Below are 19,249 nucleotides of genomic sequence, written 5' to 3' on the forward strand. Positions count from 1 at the left end.
ACATACTTTAATTAGTCCTTTATTTATACAGGCTGACTTCTTGAAAATAATAATCAAATACTTGAACAATTTCCCAAAATGTATTAAATGGTTATACTTGAAGATTTTTACCTACTAGAAATCTTTTGTGATTTATACTGAATCAAAGCATGTGTCAAAGTTTTAAGTTAACACTAATACTTAGTTTATAAATTTAAATGAAAACTGGTAATGGGTGAAAAGGTGTAGAGAGTACATATGGTAAATAATTTCTAAAGTAATTATTTTACTTAATTACTTAAATAATTACTAAAGTAATTTTTTAAATAAATAAATAATTAAACAATTGTTTGCATTGTTTTCATGTATTTTCATGATCACAATGTTTATACCATTGGGCAAGTAGGCTCAGAAAATATGAAAAATTATATCCCATTGGTTTTAGTTTTACTTTTGTCAATTTAAGTAAAGGATATATCTTGAATGTTTTGTCCAAAATTCTGATACATATATCAATATAATGTGCATTTTAATTTCTCTACCAGACTTAAGCTTTTATATGCTATAGATACTTTTCCTCAAGCTCGTATAATGCACACTGTTTTAAGGAAGGAAGTTAATCACAACATTGTTTACAGATGTAGAATACATTGAAAAACATATAAATCTTATTCAATAATGTGTTACTTAGATAATCTATAGTACATCCACACAATGGAATACTGTGCAGTCACTCAAATTATGATACAGATCAATATTTATTGACATAAAAAGATTGTTTTAGTTTAAAATTTAACAAAACACAATACATATAGTATGTTATTTTTTGTTTGTTAAATAGTGTGTGTATACATAGGAGAAAAGGTATGGAAGTATATGTATGCATTGAAAACACTAATAATGGTTATCTCTGAACTGTGGGAATTTACTTCTTTATAAATGACTGCATTTTGTACATTTTTTTAAATGAGCATGTATTATGTGTATGATCAACAAAAGCAGTGATTTTCATTTGAAAATACTTGATAATGAATATAAATGCAATTTGTAGATAAACAGTTACACAGAAACAACTTTTTCTCATTATTTTATGGGCACATAGCTAACAAAAGTGTTAACAAAATTATATATTTATACTGCATTATATATGTAACCTAAGATTTCTATATAACATAATAAAAGCCAATTAAGAATAAAGACAAAACATTTTCTGATGGTTGGAACTGTGATATGAATGAATCCGATTTTTAAAAAGTAATTATTTAAATTTTACATAAATTAAGTAATAATTTCTCTATTTCCAAAATGTATTTGAACACCCACATATTAAATGAAAGGCAATGTAAAAAAAAAAAATCAAAGTATAATATGTATGGAAGGTAGATGGGTAAGGAAAAGAGGGGACTATAAGTAAAATATGGAAAATCTGTAATCGAGAAATTACAGGCTAACTAATGTAACTGCAATATAGAACAGAACATTTTGTCACAAATTCCAAGCAGCCAGACATAAAGAGAACCATACTGGATTAATAGCTCTCATATAATAGATGGAGGCATATGATTTAATCACAAGAGACAAGCTTTTCCTTACTTTCGATAGATATGTGAATATTATCACATGGATGTATTCAAAAAATTACAAGAGATAATGACAAGTTTAATAGAAGATATTCTTCAATGTAGTTTTTCAACATCACTATACGGATTATTTACCCTTATACTGACACTTTATAGAGATGGAGGTAAAATTTTAAAATTATCTATAGGTAAAGGCAATTCAATGCAGTTATTCATCTTTTTCTTTATTTTAACATGACCCATCTATACTACTAAGGAGTTTAAAAAATGAGTGGCAAGAATGCTCCTTAGACTATCTTCATATATTAAATCTCTCAGGAAAGATCTTTAAGATGAAACTCATTTTAATTATGCTTAAAATGTTAATTGAGAAAACACCAATATGTTTATTTCTCTAGGCATGAAGTTAAAGAAAACTCCCAACACTTAGTCAAAGCCACTGTCAACTCTGTGGTATGCCCACAATATTGTAGAAAAGGGAAAAAAATGTATAACGAAACTCACATCTCTTTAAAATAATATTCATTTTAAATAATAAGGTAAAATTATGCACAAATGTTAAGTGAATCACATACATTTTCCCCTGCTCTATTGATTTTCCAAAAAGCAAGTTAGAAGTTTTCTGTGTGATAGATTCAGAAATATTGTTTATTTAGAGAATATTTTCATAGAAGCAATTATATTTAGTATTATAACTGGAATAAGGAAGGAACTATATTCAACCAATAACCTTACCTGGACTGAATTAGGAAAAAAAAAATTATGTGGAGAGATGAATTTTATTCTATATATTCCTAAGGATATTTTATCAAAAGATAGTACAAAAATGACAATTTTACAATTAGAAATTATGTTCTTCACTAAAATGAACAAGGTTTTCTAGTTTCACTTTTTTTTTCCCCAAAACAAAGTATTCACTTAAAAAAAAAAACCTGGAATAAAATAACCTCTTATCACAAAGTAGCCCAAACTAAGTAGGCATCAGCTTAAGGCTGAAACAAATTGAGCATTCTTATTCTCACCACCTGCGCCTGGCCTGGCCCAGGGTAACATGCAGGGGCTTGGAGCCCACTTTGCGACCATTCATCTCATCCACTGCTTTGGTAGCATCTTCAAAAGAGGAGAAGCAGACAACACCAAACCCTTTGCCTTGCCCTACTTCCACCATCACTTTGGCCCGGCTAATTGATCCAAAGGAAGAAAATTCCTCCTTCAGTTTTTCATCATCGATGGTCTCATCCAGGTTCTTAATATAGATAGGCACCCCCGGAGGCCGACTTTTTTCTTTTAATCTCAGTCGTTCAAATCTTCGTCTTAACTCAGCCAATCGTTCAATTTTCTTCTGTGCCCGCCCTACATATAGAACTTTCCCATTGATGGACTTTCCATGCAGGTCTAATACAGCCTTTTGGGCAGCCTCGTGTGTCTCATACCTCACAAATCCAAAGCCCTTAGATTTCCCACTGGCATCTCTTATTACCTTAACACTCTCAGTTGGCCCATAGCCACTAAAGATTTCCTTCAGTTGTTCGTCATCCATATCATCTCCAAAGTTTTTAACAAAAACATTGGTGAAAGTCGCTCTATCCCTGGTTCTGACTTCAGCTGCCCGCTCTTCTGGGAATTTGAATCTGCCAACATACACCTGGCGGTTGTTAAGCCGCACTCCATTCATGTGCCAGATGGCTCTATTGGCAGCGGCCAGGCTGTCAAAGTGCACATAGGCATAACCCTTAGAACCATTGTCATCACATACGACTTTGCAGGAGAGAATGTTCCCAAAGGCAGAAAATAAATAAAAAAGGGCCCTATTGTCTATGGATTTATCCAGGTTTTTGATGAATATATTTCCAACTCCAGACTTTCTTAAGCGGTCATCTGGCTGAGACCACATGAGGCGGAAAGGTTTGCCATTAATCAAATCAAAATTCATGGTATTCAGGGCCCACTCCGCATCTGCAGGAAAGCGGAAGTTAACATAGCCATAGCCCAGGGGGCTGCGGGTCACGGGGTCACGGCATATTCGGGTGAAGCGCAGAGGGCCAGCAGGCCTGAACTTTTTATATAGCATATCCTCCGTGACATCTGGGTCCAAGTCACCCACGTACAGGGCAGCCTTTAGGTACTTCTTTTTCTTGCTAGCAGAATTAGGCTCTCCACTCCCCATCTTTCTGAGTACAGGGAGGTGGCTCTCTTGAGAGAAAAAAAAGCTGATTTCTCTAAGCTATGGGCCAAGCAGCTGTTCACAAACAGAAGAAAGCCAAGGAGAAGAAAGCTAAAAGCAGACTCAGAATCACTGTTGAGGCTGAGAAAATGAAGTTCAGAAACATCTGGTCAGCAGGCTCAGAACAAACACATCAGACAAATAAGCATCCCAATAACGAATCTGTTCTACCTAAGAGGACTTATAATTTCCGCCCATTAAGATTTAAAATCGGTTTCAAAAGCCAGTAGTAAGAAATTTCCTGTTCCCCATATAATTGTAAGAAATCATCAAGCAGCTGGCTGTCACCCCACATCCAGCATTACAGACAGAGGCCTTGAGACCTGTTTTCTGCATAAACATAGGCCTCGAGCTCCTGCTGGCGTAAAATTCTATTAACAGTGCCAGGGCCAAACGTGTATTCCTCCGCCGGCTGCTTGGCCGGTCTCAAGCTGGCTCTCAGATAGAAGGCCGCTAAACACACTCAGCGTCAGCAAAAGGGCAGACTAAACACTTGGTGCGCTGGGGCCGGAAGGCAGGCTGCAGAAGGTGGATCGGATCGCACAGAAAGACAGACAGACAAACACACGCGCTGGAGACAGGAGACCGCCCAGATACCCCAGATGCCCACCGGGTACGGACCGAGTGACGCGCGGTAATTTCGGCAGTCTGAGACTCGCGGCAGGTCCGGAGGGACTGACTGGCAGACTCGCACTGGGTCGGCTCAGGCGGGAGGCGGTTCCAGACAGATGCGGGGCGGAGTCAGAGGAGAAGGGCAGATGCGCAGCGGGCGGGCAGACCAGGGACCGTGGACGTGGATTGCTCTCCACAGGACAGACCGACCCAAGGACGAAAACCATTTAGCTGTGGTAGGGCGGGCGGGGCGTGAGGAAACCCGGAACCCTGCTAAGTAACTTCCCGCTTCCTCTGTGCCAAGATTAAAACAAACAAACAAACAAAAAACCCACATATTTTTATTTTAAAATATTATGTGTTTATTTGTTATCTTAAAATATTAATTTTAGGCTGCTGACCCCAAAATCAAAGCAGGAGGTGATCACCTAGGCAGAAAGAACTCTCATACTATTTATCTTAATAGAAAAACAATTCCCAATACAATTTCTGCTTAGGAAATAAGATGTAAGATTGGTTACTTTCCTGAGTTAATTGGAAAGTCAGAGTTGGCAGCTGTACTGGATTCCCATTACAGTGCTGAATGATCACAGGGTCAAATAAAACATAGGGCCATGTTGTGTTTGGCGTTTATCCTTACTCAATTAAACTCTAACATAATAATCACATTATCCCCAGGTAGTAGGCAGAATTCTTTTCATTGCTCCACTAATACTAAGATTTAATGACTGGAGAACCATAAAATGGCTTTTTTATGATACCTTGTGCCACAAAACGTTGAAAATGTGCCATCTCCATAATCACAAATTACAAAATCTTACTGAAGGAGATAAAACCTGCAGAATCAATACAAAATGTACGATTAGTGTTCACAGATGAAATATACATGTAAAGATATAGGCACTTTATGCATTAATTACTGATTATTTTATTTTATAAGTTTGTATTTAAATTCCAGTTGGTTAACATACAGTGTAATATTAGTATCAGGTGGACAATATAGTGATTCAACACGTCCATACAACACCTGGTGCTCATCACAAGTGCACTCTAATCCCCATTACCAATTTAACCCATCCCCTATTCACCTCCCCTTCAGTAATCATCAGTTTCATATAATATTTGTCTTTTTCTGACTTTATTTCCTTTAGCATAAAATTCTCTTACACCATCCATGTCTTTGCAAATGGCAAGATTTCATTCTTTCTTAAGACTGAGTTATAGTCCATTGTATATATACAATGGTGCATACAATATATATAATATTCATATATATACATACCACCTATTCTTTATCCATTCATCAGTTGATGGACACTTGAGCTGTTTCCATAATTTGGCTATTGTAGATAATGCTGCTATAAACTTCAGGGTGCATATATCCATTTGAACCACTATTTTTGTGTTCTTTGGGTAGATACCTAGGAGTACAATTTCTGGATCATAAGGTAGTTCTATATTTAAATTTTTGGGGATCCTGCATACGATTTTCCAGAGTTTCTGCACCAGTGTGTATTTCCACCAACAGTGCAAGAGGATTCCCCATTCTCCACATTTTCACCAATACCTGTTGTTTCCTGTATTGTTGTTTTTAGCCATTCTGACAAGTGTGAGTTGATATCTCATTTTAGTTTTGACTTGTATTTCCCGGATGATCAAGGATGTGAGCATTTTCTCATGTGTCTGTTGGCCATCTTTATGTCTCCTTTGGAAAAATATCTATTCATGTCTTCTGCCATTTTTAAATTTGGGTTTTTGTTTTTGGGTTGTTGAGTGGTATAAATTCTTCATATATTTTAAATACGAACCTTTTATCAGATATGTCATTGCAAATATCTTCTCTTATTCCGAAGATTGCCTTTTAATTTTGTTGATTGTTTCCTTCACTGTACAGAATCTTTTTATCTTGATGAAGTCCCAATAGCTTATTTTTGCTTTATTTCTTTTGTCTCAGGAGACATATCTAAGAATTTGCTACGGATGATATCAAAGACATTACCATCCATGTTCTCCTTTAGGATTTTTATGATTTTAAGGCTCACATTTAGGCCTACATCCATTTTGAATTTATTTTTGTCTATGGTGTAAGAAAATGGTCCAATTTCATTCTTTTGCATGTTGCTGTCCAGTTTGCCCACTGTCATTTGTTGAAGAGATTGTCTTTTTTCTTTTGGATATTCTTTCCTGCTTTGTTGAAGATTTATTGACCATATAGTTTTCGGTTCATTTCTGGGCTTTCTATTCTGTTCCATTGATCTATGTGTCTGTTTTAGTGCCAGTACTATACTGTTTGACCACTACAGCTTTGTAATATAATTTAAAGTCCAGAATTGTGCTGCCATCAGACTTTCTTTTCTTTTTCAAGTTTGCTTTGGTTATTTGGGATCTTTTGTGGTTCTATACAAATTTGGGCATTACTTATTCTAGCACTGTGAAAAATGCCGATGGTATTTTTTGATAGGGATTTCCTTAAATGTATATATTGTTTTGGATAGTATAAACATTTTAACAATATTTGTTCTTCCAATCCATGAGCACGGAATGTCTTTAATTATGAATTTCAACATAAGTTTTCAACTTTAAACCATGGCAAGAAACGATGTTTTAAGTTTAGACTCAACTCAGGTTTCCCACTGTATCTCTCCTTAAAGTTTGTGAGAAACTGTTTTGGAGAAGAGTGTTTCCCTCACTTTGGAAAATCATCAATGTTTATAACATTCAGGTCCTTATCCAGTCTCTTCCACAAACCCTCCCCTCTAAAAGAAAATCCAAACAAAATTTATATCAGTACTAATATGCTGGAAAAGATCCTGGCAATAACAAAGAATGCAAATGAAGGACATGACCCCAATGGATGTTGTTTTAAAAAGATATATAAGAACAGGCTAAATTCATGTGGTGCTTCATTTTTTACATCTTACTTTTTCTATTAGACCGTGTATTTGACTAAAGATAACAATTTACTCTCATTAGTTACTTAAATATTTAGTAATTTTCTTTATTGAACTCTTGTGCTTATTTTATAAGAATCGTGCTTAGGTAGGACATGCGGACTATATGAAAAAAAGCAAATGCAAACAAAAAATAGAATAGAGATAGACCAATAAAAATTAGTATCATAATATAACCACAGTAATCAATATGTAGAAACACTTGTGAACACCTGCTTACCTTATCATATTTTGAAAAAATATTAAACATCTTTCCTTACAACTTTACTTTAGTCAACAATGGGCTAGAATCTTGGACTGTTTTTATTTTTCTTACTTAAAAATATTACTTTACTGCAAATATTATATTAAAATAACACAAATCCAAAAGAATAATTCCCACAATATTATCACTGAGTCAAATCAATATTTTATTTTGATCTAACCATCCAAATGTTTTCCATATTCTAATTCATTTGTGTATATATTCTCTAAGATTATAGATATAACTGGATTGTTAAAAGCAATTATTTTCAAAATAAACTCCTTTCTAGACCTATTGGTTATTTTGTGGTCATTGAAGTATAGAGATTCTAAACTATAATAAACTTTTGAGTGGGTAAAAAATCAGAAATTTAGAACTGGTTTAAAATGAGTGAATTTTAGAAGAGTTCCCTCTGCTAAGCAGAAGTTTATGGGGGTGGGGAACCATTTGTTTAATCCTTTTAAAATTTAAGTTGAGAAGCATCTGTAAAACAAAAATTAGATATAGAACATTTCTCTGTCATTATTATTATATATTAAAGGCAAGTGTATAGCCTATTGTAAATATGATTCATATATTAAATCCATTAAAAATCCCCACCCAGATTCCTAGGGCAATTGGTTAAAGAACATCTGAGTCTTTCAGAATTTGAGAAATGTTTTGCATGAGGAAAGAATCCTGAACAACTGGCATTCTAAGTGCATTCCATCATATGTTGTTATTTACAGTTAATAGCAATGTGTCAGCTTGAGTGGAAGAAGAGGAGACTTGGGAATTTATTTTTCAGGTTTGTCTGAACAGGCACTTGATTCTATGTTTCCAATTAAACGTATCAGCAGTACAAATTGCTGAGGCTTCACAATGAAACTAAATTAGCTGCTTTCTTGAGTGAAGTCTGTGATGACTGAAAAAAAATATTATAAAGTAAAAACTTCATTACCTAGTACTTGATTCATATTTTTTTTAGATACAGGACAATTGCAAGAAAGCAATTTGACATTGAGAATGTGGTATGAACAGGCATTTTCATAGCAGGTTTTGGAGCCAGTAGTGATTCTTTTTCAATCACAAAAATTTTATCCTGAGCTATGAGTACTTATGCTCTGAATGACAATCCTGAAGGCACCTTGATAAGATTCATTATCAAAGAATTATTAATTTGTGTTTATTAGAGTATACGTACAAAGTGAGAATGTGGCCAAAACTAGAAATTTTCAAGAGTTTACAATGGAACAGAATTAACTATTCAGCCATCAAAAATAATGAAATTTTGCCATTTGCAATGATGTGGATGGAGCTAGAATGTATTATGCCAAATGAAATAAATCAGATAAAGAAAAATACCATGTTATTTCATTCATATATGGAATTTAAGAAACAAAGCAGATGAATATATGGGAGAGGGTTAAAAACAGAGTTTATCAAACCATGAAAGACTGAAAGATAGGGAACAAACTCTGGGTTGAGGAAGGGAAGTAGGTGGCGGATGAGCTCAATGGATGATGGGTATTAAGGGAACTTGTTATGATGAACGCTGGGTATTTTATTTAAGTGATGAATCACTAAATTCTACTCCTGAAACTAATATTGCACTGTATGTTAACTAACTAGAATTTAAATAAAAAATTGAAAAAAAAGAAAGAATGAGGCATATTTGTATGTCCTGAATAGAAAGTTTTTTAGAATGTTTTATTTAATAAAAAATGCAAAGTACTAAAAAAATTAATGCTAAATTTGTAATAAATCAGAATGTCTTATTCTTCAATACTTAACCAAAATTTCAGTATTTTTTAAATTCTAGAACTATATTTTATATATAGAAAGCAGTAACTATAATTCATACATTTATAAACCTAGAAGATTTATTGAAAATTAAGACAAACGTGTTAGTTTAATATATTTTCTTTTTTCACATGTATCATGGACTGAATCTCTGTTGAATAAAAAGTCATATCTTTTTGATCCTAGCCATCTTGAAAAGTGTAAGGTAATATTTCATTGTGGTTTTGTTTTGCATTTTCCAAGTGGTTAGTGAAGTTGAGCAACTTTTCATGTGCCTGTTGGCTATCTATATGACTTCTTTGGGAAAAAAAAAAGTGTCTGTTCAGGACTTCTGCCCATTTTTAATGGTATTATTTATATTTTTTTGGTGTTGAGTTTTTTTTTATATTTTTTGGGTATTAACCCCTCAGCAGATACATCATTTTCAAATATCTTCTCTTATTCAGTAGGTTACCCTTTTATTTTGTGGATGTTTTCCTTTGCAGTTCAAAAGCTTTTTGTTTTGGTGTAGACCCATTAGTTTATTTTTGCTTTTGTTTCAATTGCCTGAGGAGACATATATAGAAAAATGTTGCTAAGGACAATTTCAAAGAATCTACTGCTTACATTTTCTTCTAGGCGTTTTATGGTTTACATGTCACATTTAGGTCTTTAATCCATTTTGAGTTTATTTTTGTGTTTGGTGTAAGAAAGAGGCTCAATTTCATTTTTTTGCATATAGCTATCCTGTTTTAACAAAAACATTTGTTGAAGAGATTATGTTTTCCCCATTGTATATTGTCTCTGTCAAAGATTATTTGACTGTATTTAAGTGTGGATTTGTTTATGAGACTTCTGTTCTGTTGATCTATGTGTCTATTTTTGTACAAGTACCATACTATTTAGATTACCATAGCTCTGTATTATATCTGGAAATAAGGGATTGAAACAACAAGTGTTGACAAAAATATGGAGGGAAAGGAACCCTTGTGCACTGTTGATGGGAATGTAAATTGATGCTGCTAATGTAAAAACAGTATGGGGGTTCATCAAAAAATTAAAAATGGAAATAGCATATGATCCAGTAATTCCACTCCTGGGTATTTATTCAAAGAAAACCAAAACACTAATTCCAAAAGATATATGCACTTTATGTTTTTTGTAACATTATTTACAATAGCCAAGATATGGAAGGAACCCCGGTGTTCATCAATAGATGAATGAATAAAGAAGTTGTGGTATGTATACACAAGGAATATTTCTTAGTCATAAAAATGAATGGGATCTTGCCATTTGAAATAATATGAATGGACTTAGAGGATATATTGATAAGTGAAATAAATCAGAGAGAGAAAAATAGCATATGATTTCACCTATATGTGCAATCTAAAAAACAAAATAGAACAAGCAGCAAACACTTTACTGTACAGAGAGCAAACTGAAAGTTGCCAAAAGGGAGGTGACTGAATCAATATGTTATATGCTTGAAACTAATATAATATTATATGTTAATTATACTTCAATAAAAATAATAGAAGTTAAATTGAAAAGACAAAGGAACTGCTGCAAAAATGTCATGCTTTCTACAGTGAAGAAATCTGAGTATTAATAAACATAATACAACATTATGTAACAACTTTATATATATTTAGGTTTTATTAAGTGTCTCCTTAGGATGTTCTTTCAATTAGATCATCTAAGTTTAAAATAAATGTAAAGAATACTATTTGTGAATTTATGCAAGTGATGTGTAGTCACAATCTAACCTATCTAAAAGTTTATATAACATATAGAATCAAAGTATTTCCTGTTATGATGCATTAAAATAGAGTAGGAGTATCACCCACTTGGCAAACAGTCTCAAGCAAATTTATTTCTTCTCACTAGGGTCTGTTTACTGAGCATATGCTCATACAGGAAAATACACACGCACACACATACACACACACACTCAGCCCACATACTTTGATTTGTAACATTGAGTTATAGTCATTTTACTTGACTTATAACAAGAAATAAATATTTTTAAACATGAACTTTGTGCTATATTTTTGTTTTTTAAACTATGGTTAAAACACACGAAGTTTACCATCTTAATGATTTTAAGTGTACAATTCAGTGGCACTAACTATATTCAAATTGTTGTACAACCAACACCACTACCTATCTCCAGAATTCTTCATCTTGCTGAACTGAAACTCCTTACCCATTCATCTATGCTTTACATGACATTTAACATTTCTTTTATTGGGCATTAAAGATTTTAATTATTTTGTTATCATGATGCATAATGCTTTCATAAACATCCTTATTCACATACAGTATATTCACATTGCAATATATTATTGTTCCTATTTCTATTAGCTAGATTTTCAGAAGTGAGGATTACACAGTTAAATGGTATATGTATTATTATTTGGTTATATGTACAGTCAGATTTCTTTTGAACATGCTGTATTTTACCAACAACATGGAATTTTGGATGAAATGACCACTTATTAGCAAAATAAGAATTACCAAATTTGATTCAAAGGAAAAATAGAAGAACAATTGCTAATGGCTAGAATAGAGAATTATTTTACAAATAACTATTAAAAAACAGGCACAGGTGATTTTATAATTGAGCACTATTCTATAATCTTTAAGAAAATATGAGTAGGGTCAGTGCTATTCCAACTATTTCAACTATAGTAAGTCACTTTTATGAAATTAAGAGAGAATTCTTATAAACCTGGCTCCTCTTTTCAAAGCAGAATAAAGTTATAGACTGATGGTCAGCCCATTTACTGATGGAATTTGGATACATATTGACTCATTTGTGTGTCATGTGTGAGTGTGGCAGTTGGCAGATTGCTGGAGCAGGGTTGTTTTATACAAGGATTTAGAGGGGATACATAATGGGAAGATAATTAAAGACTTCTCGTTTAGAATGTCAAAACAAAATAAAATATTCCACATATTGACAATCATATCTTATACTTTTTTCCTTCCTTCTGGACTACCTGTTCAGAAATGTAAAACATGGGAAACAGTTCTCCAAAGATCAGGAAAATCGAATATTTAAATAAATAGATGATTGAGAAAAATTCTCTGCTTTTCTGACGTGGAAGTTCAAGTGTAACACATACATTATAAAGTACAGGTCTTTTACCTCCTTGCTCAAGTTTATTCTTAGGTATCTTATTGTTTGGGAGAAATTGTAAATGAAGTTGCTTTCTTAATTTCTCCTGCTACTTCATTATTAGTGCATAGAAATGGAAACAATTTGTATATATTAATTTTGTATCCTCCAACTTTCCCAAATTCATTTATCATTTATAGTAGTTTTTTTGTGGATTCTTTAGGATTTTCTATATAAATATCATGTCATCCACAAATAGTAACATTTTAACAACAAATTCTAATTCTCCTCCTCCTTCCCTCTTCCTCCCTTTCCTCCTCTTCCTCCTCCTCCTTCTTCTCCTTCTTCTTACCAATGTAGGTATCTTTCATTTTTTTTTTCCTTGTCTGATTGCTGTTGGTAGGACTCAGTACTATGTTTAATAAAAGCGGTGAGAGTGGACATATCTGTCTTGTTCCTGATCTTAGAGGAAAAATTCCCAATTTTTCACAATTGAGTAAGTTTGTTGTGAATTTTTCATATAAGACCTTTATTTTGTTAAGGTAAGTTTCTCTAAATTTACTTTGTTGAAGCTTTTTATAATGAGTGGAATTTGCACTTTGTCTAATGTTTTTTCTGCATCTATTGGGATGATCATATATTTTGTATCCTTTCTCTATTTTATATGATATATCATGTTTATCGATTTGCAAATATTTTCATCCCTGGAATAAATCTCACTTGGTGATAGTGAATGATTTTTTTCTTGTATGTATTGTTGACTTGTTTTATTAAAATTTTGTTGAAGATTTTTGCATGTATGCTCATCAGAGATATTGGCCTATAGTTTCTTCGTTTTGTTGTTGTTGTTGTTGTTTGTTTGTTTGTTTTTTGTTTGTTTGTTTTTCCCTTCTTGTTGTTGTGTCCTTATCTGGTTTTGGTATAAGGGTAATGACCATCTGGTAGAGTAAATTTGGAAGCTTTTCTTCCTCTTTTATTTTTTTTTTTTATTTTGAATAGTTTAAATAAGAACAGTTATTAACTCTTCTTTAAATGTTTGGTATAATTCACTTGTGAAGACATGTGATGCTGCAGTTTTATTTGTTGGGAGTTTTTTGATTACTGATTCAATTCCATTGCTAGTAATTGGTCTGTTCAAATTTTCTTTTTCTTCCTGATTTGATTTTTGAAGGTTATGTTTCTATAAATTTGTCCATTTCTTTAAGGTTGTCTAATTTGTTCTTATACAATTTTTCATAATACTATTTTATAATCCTTTGCATTTCTGTGGTTTTGGTTGTTTTCTCTTCTCCTTAATTTCCAATTTCATTTATTTGAATTCTACGACCACTCTCCTTTTCATGAGGCTGGCTAACGTTGGATCAATTTTGTTGATCTTTTCAAAGAACCAGCTTCTGGTTTCATTGATGTTTTCTGGTCTCTATTTTATTTCTCAATTTTTTAGTCTCTATTTTTTAATCTCTATTTTATTTCTGCTCTAATTTTTATTACATTCTTCCTTCTATTAGCTTTAGACTTTGTTCTTTTTTAAATTAAATTCATTTAACCAACGTATAATGCATCATTAGTTTTTGATGTAGTGTTTAATGACATTTGTTCTTTTTCTTCCTAACTTCTTTTGGTGTAAGTTAGGCTGTTATTTGAGATTTTTCTTGTGTTTTTTTTTTTATTTTTTTAGGTAGGTCTATATTGCTAAAATTGTCCCCCTTAAAACAGCACCTGCTGTATTTCAAAGATTTTGAATCATTGTGTTTCACTTTTGTTTGTCTCCATGTATTTTTTTAAAGATTTTATTTATTCATTTGACAGACAGAGATCACAAGTAGGCAGAGAGGTAGGCAGAGAAAGAGAGGAGGAAGCAGGCTCCCTGCTGAGCAGAAAGCCAGATGTGGGGCTCCATCCCAGGACCCTGAGATCATGACCTGAGCTGAAGGCAGAGGCTTAACCCAAGGAGCCACCCAGGCACCCCGTGTCTCCATGTATTTTTTAATTTACTTTTTTTATTTCTTGGTTGACCAAATTGTTTAGTGTCATGTTAGTTAGCCTCCATGTATTTGTATCCTTTCCAGGTATTTTCTGATGACTAATTTCTAGTTTCATACTTTCGTGGTTGGGAAAACATGAATGATATGACTTCAGTCTTTTTTTAAGTTTATTGAGGTTTGTTTTGCAACCTAAAACGTGATCTATTTTGGAGAATGTTCCATATGTACTTGAAATTGATGTATACTCTGTTTGTTTTGGATGAAACATTCTTAATATATCTGTTAAGTCTAACTGGTCCAATGTATCATTCAAAAGTATTGTTTCCTTGTTAATTTCTGTCTGGATGATCTATCCATTAATGTAACTGGGGTGTTAAATTTCCCTACTATTGTATCACTGTCATTTTCTTTTCCTCTTATGTCTGTTAATAGGTGATTTATGTATTTAGGTGGTCCCATGTTTGCTGCACAAATATTTACAATTGTTATGTCCTCTTGTTGGATTTTTCCCTTTATCATTACGAAAGGTTTTGTTTTGTTTGTCTCTTATTACAGTCTTTATTTTAGTCTATTATGTCTGATATAAGTATTGTTACTCCAGCTTTCTTATTGCTTCCATTTGCATGGTAGAAGTTTTTTCCATCTCTTCACTTTTAATCTGCATGTGTCATTAGGTCTTAAGTGAATCTCTTGTAGGCAGCATATAGATGGGTCTTGCATTTTTTATACATTTAGTCACCCTACGTATTTTGATTGGATCACTTAGATTATTTTCATTTGAAGTAATTATTGATAGGTATGCACTTATTGCCATTTTGTTACCTACTTTATTATTGCTTCTTTAGTTCTTCTCTGTTCCTTTCTTCTCTTGCTCTCTTTGCTTGTGGTTTGATGGCTTTCTTTAGTGATATGTGTGGATTCCTTTCTCCATATTTTTTGTGTATCTATTACAGGTTTTTGACTTGCAGTTACCATTAGGTTCACATATAACATCTTATCCATATGACTGACTCTATTGAGTTGATGGTCACTTAAGTTTTAACACATTCTAAGAGCAGTAGTTTTTACTTCCCCACCATATTTATGTATTCATTTATGTATATGATGACATATTTTATATTATTTTATTTTGTGAATCCCTTGATTGGTTTTTATAGATATAATTGATTTTATGACATTTGTGCTTTGACCTCTGTGCTGGTTTTATAAGTGATTAATCTACTACTTATATTTGTATTGCTCAAACATTATTTTTTAAGATTTTTTTTAAAGATTTTATTTATTTATTTGACAGACAGAGATCACAAGTAGGCAGAGAGACAGGCAGAGAGAGAGGAGGAAGCAGGGTCCCTGCTGAGCAGAGAGCCCGATGCGGGGCTCAATCCCAAGACCCTGGGATCATGACCTGAGCCAAAGGCAGAGGTCTTAACCCACTGAGCCACCCAGGCGCCCCTGCTCAAACATTCTTGAAACTGATTTACTACTAAAACTGAAAAACAGTAATTAATAATGAGGGGATATTTCTTTTGATTAATTATTTATCTATTTGTAGCTTCAATAATGTTGAAATGACCCTTAGAATATTTAGGTACATTATTCATCAAGTTAAGTGGTCTCTCTGTTTCAAATTGAGTGCTAGACATTTTGTGTTGCCTTCAACTCCCCTCTTTCACCAGCATGACATTAATTTTTCTTCACATGACTGTTTTAAGAAGTTATTAATTTTTGTGACATTTAATATATGATGGTATAAAGATACATTTTAAGGTCTATCATGGTTCATCCATTTACTTATATACAATGCATTTATTGAGAATCCCTTACATGTCAGGGACTCTGCTGGGCATTGGGGATAGAATTTTGAACAAGACAGACTTGGTTCCTGCTATACATAATAGTTATCACATTCTAAGTGGGGGGTATATTATAGACAAATAAAGAATAAAGGAAAAAATTCTAATTTGTGACAAGATCCATATAAGAAACAAACTGGGTGATGTAATAGCAGTTAACAGTGAGATAGAGTGGCCTATCTTAAAATAATATGGACCTTAACAAACATTTTCAAATGGCATGTATTTTACAAACTTATAAAATATTTAAATGAAATCTATGTTGATTGATGTAATTAAACAATTTACAGCGGGATCTATAGGTCCCAGAAGAGAAGTCATTTCCACTTCCCAGACTAGCAGCTGCATGACAAAGGATATGGTCATATTGAAAGTATTTTCAGAATTTGTTATGTTCAGAATTTCTAACATTAGTATAGTTCCAAATTTCTTAAGTTAGTATAGCTTACTACCCTTGGGAAATATAGGTCAAGCCCTAAAAATAGTATTCCTACTAGACTTCTTCACAAACTGAGTTCTTCAAAAAGTTGTAGAGAAAGTATTGTGGATTACTGCCAAAATAAAATATGAATTAAAATATTTAAAATAACTTTATCATGTATAATTATATTCGTAGATGCTCTTTTTGAAAAAAACAAACATATATTTTGTATAGGATCACTGTTGTTCTCCCTGTCCTCCCTACTCCCATTCTCTCTTCTCTCCTACTTTCCTTCTCTGTCACTTTGTTGGTTATATTAGATTTTTTTTGCAGGGAGGGGGGAGTGTTCCTCCTTTTAATTTTATTTATTTTTATTTTTAATTTTTTTTCTTTTCTAAATTTTTATTTGACTTCTAGTTGGTTTACATACACTACAATATTGGTTTCATGAGGAGAATTTAGTGATCAATCATGTACATATAAGACCCAGTGCTCATCACAAGTACCCTCCTTAATACCCACCACACATTTAGACTGTCCCCTGCCCACCCACCCACCATCAGCACTCAGTTTGTTCTCTAAAGTTAGGAGTCTCTTATGGTTTGACTCCCTCTCTTTTTCCCCCCTTCCCCTATGTTCATCTGTTTTGTTTCTTAAATTCCACATATGAGTGAAATCATTTGGTATTTATCATTCTCTGACTGACTTCTTTTGCTTAGCATAATACATCCTAGCTACATTCATGTCATTGCAAATGGCAAGATTTCATTTTTTTATCACTAGTAATTCCATTCTATATAAATACCACCTCTTCTTTATCCATTCATCAACTGATGGACTTTTGGGCTCTTTCCATAATTTAGCTATGGTTCATAATGCTGCTATAACATCAGGGTGCATGTGTTCCTTTGAATCAGTATTTTTGTATCCTTTGGGTAAGTACCTAGTAGTGCAATTGCTGGGTCATAGGGTAATTTTATTTTTAACTTTTTGAGGAACCTCCATACTGTTCTCCAGAGGGTCTGTACCAATTTGCATTCCTACCAATAGTGTAGCAGGCTTCCCATTTCTCTGAACCCTCACCAATATCTGTTGTTTCCTTTGTTGTTAATTTTAGTCACTCTAACAGGGGTGATGTGATTTCTCAGGGTATATTAAGATATCACATTCATATTGAGATATGAATGGAGTGATGTTGATAATCTTTTCATGTGTCTGTTGGCCATCTGGATGTCTTCTTTGGAAAAAATTCATGTCTATTCATGTCTTCTGCCCATTTCTTAACTGGGTTATTTGTTTTTTGGGTGTTGAATTTTATAAGTTCTTTATAGATTTTGGATATTAATACTTTATCAAATATGTTGTTTATCTTCCTTATCAAATATGTCAAACATCTTCTCCTATTCTATAGGTTGCTTTTTAGGTTTTTTATTTTAAGATTTTATTTATTTATTTGACAGACAGAGATCACAAGTAGGCAGAGAGGCAGGCAGAGAGGAGGGGGAAGCAGGCTCCCTGCTGAGCAGAGAGCCTGTGCAGGGCTCCATCCCAGGACCCCGAGATCATGACCTGAGCCCAAGGCAGAGGATTTAACCTGCTGAGCCACTCAGGCACCCCTGCTTTTTAGTTTTGTTGATTTTTACCTTTGCTCTACAGAAACTTTATTTTGATGAAGTCCCCATAGTTTATTTTTGCCTTTGTTTACCTTTCATGAAATGTATCTACTAACAAGGCGCTGTGGCCAATGGCCAAAAGGATATTGCCTATTCTCTCCTCTAGGATTTTGATGGTTTCCTGTCTCACATTTAGGTCTGTCATCTATTTTGAATTTATTTTTGTGTATGATGTAAGAAAGTGTTCTGGTTTCATTCCTCTACATGTTTCTATCCAGTTTTCCCAACACCATTTGTTGAAGAGACACATTTTTCCTTTGGATATTTTCTTTCCTGTTTTGTCAAAGATTAGTTGGCTGTATAGTTGTGGATTTATATCTCAGTTTTCTCTTCTGTTTCATTGAACTATGTGTCTGTTTTTGTGCCATACCATACTGTCTTGATGACTAGAGCATTGTGGTATAACTTGAAGTCTAGAATTGTGATGCTTCCAGCTTTCCTTTTCTTTTTCAGGATTGATTTGGGTATTCAGAATCTGTTATGGTTCCATATAAATTTTAGGATTCTTTGTTCTAGCTCTGTGAGAAATATTGGTGATATTTTGGTAGGGATTTGATTAAATGTGTAGATTGCTTTGGGTAGTATAGACGTTTTAACAATATTTATTCTGCCAATCCATGAGCATGGAGTGTTTCCATTTCTTTGTGCTGTCTACAATTTCTTTCATAAGTGTTCTATACTTCTCAGAGTACAGATCTTTTATGTCTTTGGTAATGTTTATTCCTATGTATCTTACAGGTTTTGGTGTAATTGTAAATGGTATTGATCCCTTGATTTTTTTTCTGCTACTTCATTCTTAGTATATAGAAATGCAACAGACTTCTGTGCATTGATTTTATACCCTG

General features: G+C 33.3%; 1 protein-coding gene across 3 annotated transcripts; it reads right to left on the reverse strand.

Annotated features, from left to right (window-relative positions):
- Nucleotides 1-1,927: 1,927 nt before the first annotated feature.
- PABPC5 (poly(A) binding protein cytoplasmic 5) lies at nucleotides 1,928-4,574 on the reverse strand. 3 transcript variants are annotated; one of them, XM_032881810.1, is made up of 2 exons: nucleotides 4,405-4,574; nucleotides 1,928-3,752 (listed from the first exon to the last, which is right to left on the reverse strand). In XM_032881810.1, exon 2 carries the CDS (start codon nucleotides 3,724-3,726, stop codon nucleotides 2,578-2,580), a length of 1,149 nt encoding a protein of 382 aa, XP_032737701.1. In that variant the 5' UTR covers nucleotides 3,727-3,752; nucleotides 4,405-4,574; the 3' UTR covers nucleotides 1,928-2,577. The 3 variants fall into 3 exon arrangements, with proteins under 3 accessions (XP_032737701.1, XP_032737699.1, XP_032737700.1); XM_032881808.1 differs by having other exon boundaries at nucleotides 1,928-3,864; XM_032881809.1 differs by having other exon boundaries at nucleotides 1,928-3,864; nucleotides 4,394-4,574.
- Between the last annotated feature and the right edge of the window lie 14,675 nt (nucleotides 4,575-19,249).

This window comes from Lontra canadensis, unplaced genomic scaffold, assembly GCF_010015895.1.
Source record: "Lontra canadensis isolate GAN:19392208 unplaced genomic scaffold, GSC_riverotter_1.0 scaffold77, whole genome shotgun sequence".
NCBI classification, from domain to species: Eukaryota; Metazoa; Chordata; class Mammalia; order Carnivora; family Mustelidae; genus Lontra; species Lontra canadensis.